General features: G+C 35.7%; 1 protein-coding gene across 1 annotated transcript; it reads left to right on the top strand.

The window, feature by feature from the left end:
- Window positions 1-551: 551 nt before the first annotated feature.
- Window positions 552-7,879, top strand: LOC147841565 (sushi, nidogen and EGF-like domain-containing protein 1). Its single transcript, XM_087275466.1, has 7 exons — window positions 552-701; window positions 808-891; window positions 991-1,086; window positions 7,122-7,217; window positions 7,351-7,507; window positions 7,612-7,694; window positions 7,796-7,879. The coding sequence occupies exons 1-7, from the start codon at window positions 552-554 to the stop codon at window positions 7,802-7,804; spliced, it is 675 nt and encodes a 224-aa protein (XP_087131592.1). The 3' UTR covers window positions 7,805-7,879.
- The last annotated feature ends 331 nt before the right edge of the window (window positions 7,880-8,210 follow it).

Genomic DNA, 8,210 nt, shown 5'->3' with positions numbered 1-8,210 from the left:
TATATATATATATATATAGGTGTTTAGACACTTGTGCAATTCATTCATTCTTCATTCATGTTATACATTATCATTTTATACTCTTATAATTTGTTTAGGGGCAACTCAGTGGCACAGTAGGTAGTGCTGTCGCCTCACAGCAAGAAGGGTTGCAGGTTCAAGCCTTGGCTGGGTCAGTTGGTGTTTCTGTGTGGAGTTTTCATGTTCTCCCTGCGTTCATGTGGGTTTCCTCCAGGTTCTCCAGTTTCACCCACAGTCCAAAGACTAAGTTGTGAATAGTGTATGAGTGTGTATGGATGTTTCCCAGAGATGGGTTGCAGCTGGAAGGGCATCTACTGTGTAAAACATGTGCTGGATAAGTAGGTGGTTCATTCCGCTGTGGCGACCCTGGATTATTAAAGGGACTATGCTGAAAAGAAAATTAATGAATGAAAGAATTAATTTTATTGTCACATCCACATGGTTTCACCACCAGAGGTCACCATTGTACGGCTATAATCAAAGCTAAAATCAAACATAAGCTTCCTAAATCTGTAAATCAAAAGGAGTCCATGTGTAATCTCTTGGCAGGATCAGGAATCTTCTACCCATTCGGTTCAGCAGCAGGGGAGGAAAATCCTGCTCTTGATGATGGAGGCTCCTCTGTTATTCCACTGCTGAGTCCATTTCTGTTCTTTGGCCGCACATACCAGCAGATTTATGTAAGATTTTGATTACATTATGTTTCTAAGTGTAAATCTGATTTTTGGATTCTTTATAAACTTAAAAATGGTGGTTGTGATTTTAATTGTATTTCTCATGTTTCAGGTTAATAATAATGGATTCCTCACCTTTAAGCAGCCATCTTCACAGTCTGCTCCCAACTCATTTCCAGCTAATGGAAGTCAAGATGTAATTGCTGGACTCTGGACTGACCTTGATAACAGTAAGACAGGTGTCATCTCTTACCATCAATACACTAATGGAAGTGTTCTCACTCGCGCCACTCAGGAAATCAACAATTATTTCCCAAATCTAAACTTCACTGCTTCTTGGGTCTTTGTTGCAACATGGGATAAAGTGTCTTACTACAGCTTGATCAGCACAGTAAGTTTCATACTTCTCAAAAGTATCTGTGATTTAATGAAATGTGCAAGTTTCTATTGGCATTAACATAATATTGCAAATGAAGTGACGAGTAAATAATACAAATAATTAATGATTTGAAAGCTAACTTCTTCCACCATTTATTTACATCTGCAGCTGACCGTCAGAACCGCAGAAAACATTGCCAATCACAAACATTATTTCAGTATTTGAATGATTTTCTTTCATAATATAGAGTATTGTATTGTCTAACTGATGACAAAACAGATGATTTTACTCACATTACCTATTTTATAAAGATTTCTTCAGCTGTTGTATTAAAGAGCCCCTAGTATGATTTATAAAATGTCATATATTGCTTTTGGGTATCTCTAATAACAGGCTGATTTGCAAACAAGGTCAAAACACTTTTATTGTCTTATAATATGCATTTATTTTTGCATAAGTATCTCAACGACTCCTATTTGATTTGATTAATGATTTATTCGTTCCAAACCCCTCTTTTGCATGAAGCAGTGGTTGGTCTGATGACCCAGTCTGTTGTGATTGGTCGACTGCATTCAGCACAAGACAGAAAGAAATGCCCACCGTGTTCTTGAAATAGCCCGAATACAGAGTATATGTTTGAGGCCAAAATTAAACACCAGCATATCGCTCTATTGTTAACCATAACCCAAAGTATTAACAATGACAGACATTTAGTATTAACCCACACAGTGGCAAATGTTGAATTATTTTGAAAATTGACTAGACAATTTTACCAGACAATAATCTGCTCCTTAACACCAACAAGACCAAGGAGCTCATTGCAGTCTTCAGGAAGGGACGAACAGGTTCACATGATCCCATCCACATCAATGGGATGACCGTTGAGCCTGTCTCATCTTTCAAGTTCCTGGGGACCCAGATCTCAAAAGACCTTTCCTGGACCACCAACACCTCCAGCCTGGTCAAGAAGGCTCACCAGCGCCTATTCTTCTTAAGGCAACTTAAAGGTTCAGGACACCCTGGAGAACTTTTTTTTTTTTTTTTATATTAACAGATTTGAGTGTGTTGAGCATCAGTCAAGACAATGTTAGCACCTGTCAGCTTTAATTGTGGGGAAAACTGGATAATTTTGAGCTTTTGTCAGCTAATTTCAGCTTCCAGGTTTAAAATGATTTTTGGGGCGGGATCAAAATTGGGCGACGTAGCACAGTACTGCAAGTGCAATGATGACGCGTCGGTTTCTCATTATTATTCATAGTGGAGTTTTCTTATCCTATGAGAAGTTCCGGCATCTTAATTATTCATGAGACCTGCCAGACCTACCAGAGTCAAGCCCGAGCTGTGAGACACGACACGGACTCACGGCACGGGCACACAGTATTTAGCCGTTCATGAAGGCTCATATGCGTTTGTTTCCATGATCCACGCGGTTTGTTGCATGTTTTCCCCCGCGATCTTGTCAGGGCCGATCATACAGCAAAGCTGTGTGTGCTGCTAGCATTTTTGTCAGGAGAGCAGCACGAGAATTGGAGAATGGCGGACGCTGTCTTTTATCAGGAGTTCATTCACATTCAGACACATCGCCGTGCTGCTGTGTTTGCCTAAATCCTTCAGATTACCAGCAGGGCTAACGGTTAAAATAGACAGGTCAGGAGACCTGCTGCACTGAGTCTGCTGGATACGGGGATTGAGGGAGGAGTCCTCATTTATAGGGTTTACATGAACACACTTATCTTTATAATAATATAAATTGTGGTTATGTGTATATGAAATTACGAATAACAAATGTAGCAGGGCATAAATTCACTGTTCATTTTTTTGCATTTTAACTTTGTAAACTATGAACTCATGCGTCTCCTCACGGTTTGTCTCATTTTGTGAGCTAGCTTCGTTCGCTCACGTTCTCCCCTGCTGGCCACGCCCACTCCTGCCCGATGCTCGCGGAGCTCCACGCCCATTAATCATGCATCTTTTGAAAAAAATCTGAAGTAGACTTTAACCGAAAGTGGGGGGTGTCATGGCCCTTTAAGAAGAACCAGCTTTCATCAGCCGTCCTGGTGAACTACTACCGCTGCACAATAGAAAGCATCCTGACCAACTGCGTCACAGTCTGGTATGAAAGCTGCTCTGCTGCTGACCGTAGGACACTGCAGCGGGTGGTGAAAACTGTCCAACGCATCACAGGGACCACACTGCCAGCCATTAAGGACATCCAGAGGAAACACTGTCTGCGCCAAGCACGCAGTATTCTTAAGGACACCCTTCACCCCGCTCACAGACTGTTTTCTCTCCTGGCACTTCTGGCTCCCCCGGACAAAAAACCAGCAGACTGAGGAACAGTCCCACTTTCACCACAGTGATATGTGACCATTAGCCCCATAAAGATTTAACCTGAGAAATGCATTACAAGCCGCATGGAGTGATTACAAGATACAACACACAATTAAACAAATATTGCAAACTACAGAAAACGAGGCAACCATTTTAATCACACTTACAGCTTGTAATCTGGAAGAAGAAGAGAACAGTCCATATATGAACTATGTATTGACAATGTTCTTGTCAAGGTCTGACAAAGTCCCATACATTAACAGTCTTTTCTGATCCTTTATTTAATAACAAACAGCCAAGTAGGTTATTGTATCAATCATCAGAAAAATGACAGCAACAAACAAAGCACAAGTTCGGCTATACCGTGGCATTGTTGTAGAATTGAACTTTAATAATTTATTCCCCAAAGTCGCATCTCTGGTCATCTGTTAATGATAGTAATTTTCAGTCATGATCAATCCCATGATCCCCCATGCTCCACTAGTGTTTGAAGTGAAGGTGCGGGTTAATGTTTTACCAGATCCTGCACTTCATATTTGGCTAGGTTTTGTATCAACGTAGATACGAGCAGGCAAAAAACTAGTACAAAAGAGTTAAGTTGACTCTTTCTTTTGAGAATCATTCAGCATTTAGTTTGTGCTAGCTTTTGCAGCTGGACATTGGGTGAACATTAGCCAGTGGGGGAGTGTCTTTTGTCTCATTAAGTGTGAATTACTTAGGAACATTGTCACTCCCATGCACACAGCTGAGATGATCCAAAATAGACTTTACAAAAAAAAATAATAATTTAGGGCCTCAACAACGACACGATTACATCGATAAAAATTTATTATTAACAGAGTTGTTAAGGAATTTCATAATCGACTCGTCGGGACGTTTGATTATTGAAAAAACATTTTAGTTCAGTGCAAAGTGAACACGGTCTCTCTCGCACACTAATACAGAGTTCGGCGCCTCATAGACAGGGATGAAAAGGAGGAAGGGAGTTCAACAGCAGGGTACATCCCTACAGAATCCTACTTTTGTTTAATTCTGAAGTGAAGACCGTAAAGTCCCTGGGGCTGGTGTTTTTACTCGTTATCCAGCTTGACAAGTGTGACAAGTTAGCATTAGCTCATTTACCCTTAGAGTGGCAACAGAAAAATTCAAACTGAGCTTTGACGTGTTCGCTGGCACTGAGCCAGAGAAAGACGTGTCATAATATCACAGTTATGTTTTAGAAATGTTAATACACACAGGTAAAACAATACATTTAGAGTTTGTAAAACACACAAGGAAGTCTAACATGCCATTCAAATATAATTTGCTGATGTGTTTCATTCATATCAGATACACATTGTGAAAGTAACAATAAAGTTGATTCTATTCTTCTCTAAGTTCACCAGCCACTTGCAAGTATTTTGGTAGTAACTGATGAATTTACATGCTGAATCCTGCGTGTTTAGTCCTGCGACCACAAGTAAACATGGTGACGACGCCCATAGATCACAATCACTTACAGGTTATTGTGAATTTGTAATATCAGGTAGATAACATGATGAGCAAACATTAATATTTTGACATAAAACAGAAAAAATCTAAATAAAAGGTATACATCTGGCATAGAGCGTTATTGTGGCTGCGGTGTGTCAAGTGACAAACATAACGCGTCGCAACGGAAACATTAAGGATGAACCTTTTAAAATAAAGGTTGCCTAAATAAATAAATAAATAAATAAATAAATAAATAAATAAATAAATAAATAAATAAATAAATAAAACTCCTGGTTCTCCAGAATCTTTTAAACTCAACAGTGAAAGAGTTAATAACAGAAGTAAAGGAGCAGTGGTGTGGTTTCTTTGCCCTTTGCATTGCAAGAATAAAGACACATTTTTATTCACTCGCCTTTTTTGGAGAATTACATTTTTCCATTTGCCGTCACGTATAGCTGCTCTGATAAAAAGCTTTTCTTACTTGGTAATTTCATCTTGATTCCAGTCTAAATATCTAAAAAATCTTAAATAAAGAACAGACAAGATAAATGGCACGAGAAGATTAAGTGATGCCTAATTTCTGTTTGAGATTATATCTCATTAAGATTATTTTTCTTACCATATTGCCAAAATTTTTTGCTTGTTTTAAGTAAACAATTACTTTATTTTGAGTTTTTTTTTTTTTTTTTTTTTTGGATATTTGGATTGAAAAACAAGACAAATCTTCCTAGTGTTTCTTAGTTTTTGTATTTTATTATTATTATTATTATTATTATTATTATTATTATTATTATTATTATTATTATTATTATTATTATTATTATTATAACAGCTCAGGGATGATCTTTTTTTGAATAAAGGGTTGGAAATTATTGCTTTTCTTTTTTTTTTTTTATTCATTGATTAATCAAAGAAATAATCAAAAGATTAATTAATTATTAAAATAATAGTTTGTTGTACCCCTAAAATCATTGTAATGTTTTCATTAAATGAGGGAACAAAATTATTTTACATATTCTAGCCCACAGTTTAGTTACTTAAAAGTCTTTTTCTAGCCCATTCAGTGTGTTTTTTGGACCTATTTTCTTTCTCCAAAACCTTCTAACCATGCATTATATATATATATATATATATATATATATATATATATATATATATATATATATATATATATATATATATATATATATATATATATATATATATATATATATATATATATATATACACACACACACACACATATATATATATATATATATATATATATATATATATATATATATATATATATATATATATATATATATATATATATATACATTTATTTATTTATTTATTTCTAAAAAAACACACAAGCATGTACATCATTATTTCTCACATATTATTGAAGCACACTTTGCTGGTTTGTTATGTAGCTGAAATGAGCACAAATGTCAGTGCAAGTCAAAACATCCCAGGGGCCCCAAAATCAATTCAGACTCACAGGGTTAAACATAAGCTAAATGTTTTCATTCACTTGGAAGGATGCATGGTAGGTCATTTTCAAAAACCTCTTTAAATTTACACAGAAATGTTTTTTTTCTCCCCCCAAGAACTTATTATGCGCTCTCTGTCACCATCTTATAGCACAACCCCAACCATTAATCCCTTTGCTCTTTGCTCAAAATGACAGGCTGCCAAAACACTAAAAAATTCCATCTCTGAAATTATGCAAACATATTTTATAATAAGCGCTATATCCTTATAAATAAACGGCATAGTTGCAATCTTAACTACATTCACACCTAAAAAAAAATACATTATGTTGTTCAATAGCTGCAATATTTGTCCAACTGTTGTGAGTTTAATCCCCTGTTTGGTATTCATTTTTGGGCAGAGTAATGCACTATGGTGTTCAACCAATCAGATACGAGAAAAACAGAACTGTTGCATAATATAATATGTTTTACAATGTTGTAAGATGCTGAATGCCTTTGTGCAAATCCGTGAATGAGTACAGAGAACAATGAAAGAGAAGGCATAGGGGAACAATGCACACTACATACAGTAGCGACATTTCAGTCAGTCTTTTTACCAGCTGGTTATCTAAATCAGACAAATACTCTGGATGTCATTGATTACACACTTTCTGCTTTGTTCACAGGAAGAAAGAAACTCATAAATGTTTAAAACAAGTGACAGGTTGAGTAAATGATGACATTTGAATTTGAAATGTCACTAAGTTGATTTGTATTTTTCAGGAATCAACATTTCAAGTGGTTTTAATCTCAGGCAGTAACTATTCATTTATCCTGATGAACTATGGTGACATTGCTGAAACAGGACATCCAGTAGAGGTAAAAGGAACTTGTTTTCTGTCATGAGAATAACAAGTTTCTGTTTGCTACTCTTTAATAGTATACATACTTTCTGTATATGAATAATGTTGAATAATGTTCAATACATTAAACATTATAATTATACTTTTAGGCTGGTTTTGACACTGTAAACTCCACAAATTACTTTGTGATTCCTGGATCAGACACTGGAAGCTCCATCTCAAACCTTAACACCTCCAGTAATGTCAATGTCACAGGCCGATGGGCCTTCAGGGTGGACAGTGGACCAAGAAATATCATCTTGAAAAGTAAAAGTTTAATCTTTCATATATGTTTTGACAATACATAACCCAATGTAATGGTTTTGTTTTGTCAAATAATAAAAATAAGTATTTTGTGAGTTTCCCTTCAGACACTGTTGCTGGAATTCAAGTGAGTTTTTCCTCAGTTTTGGACCTCACACAAAGTGGAAATGTTCAATTTGTTTTACAGCAAGTAAGTCATATCTACTACAAATATTCATACTTTAATACATTATTTATTGAGGATTTGTTGAAAGTATGATCTGATCTGTCTATTCATGTCCATTGTTTCAGGTCAAATAGGAGCTGGTCAATCATGGTCTACCAAACAACAAAGTGCTGAAATTAAAAAAACAGCTGAGGATAAATCCATAAATAGTAAACAATATTAATTATATATATATATATATATATATATATATATATATATATATATATATATATATATTATAGTGATGTGAGATACCACTGATTTCCTATCCGATCAGATATCAAGTAAAATGAAGGCGAGTATCGGTGATACCGATCTGATTCCGATATTGCCCAAAAATGACTGTCTGGGAAATTTAAGTAACAAGTAGTGTACTTAAAAGTGTCACTTTATACTAAATACAAACCATATTACAGGTTATTCCTGTTTATTGTTTATTGACGAAGAATTATCATACAAAAAGCCAACTCACATATTTATTGACAGCATCTGAGCATG

This window comes from Danio rerio, chromosome 12 (assembly GCF_052040795.2).
Source record: "Danio rerio strain M-AB ecotype USA chromosome 12, GRCz13ab, whole genome shotgun sequence".
Taxonomy (NCBI): domain Eukaryota; kingdom Metazoa; phylum Chordata; class Actinopteri; order Cypriniformes; family Danionidae; genus Danio; species Danio rerio.
Note: the sequence above shows the minus strand (reverse complement) of the source record. Positions and strands in the feature narration are given on the sequence as shown.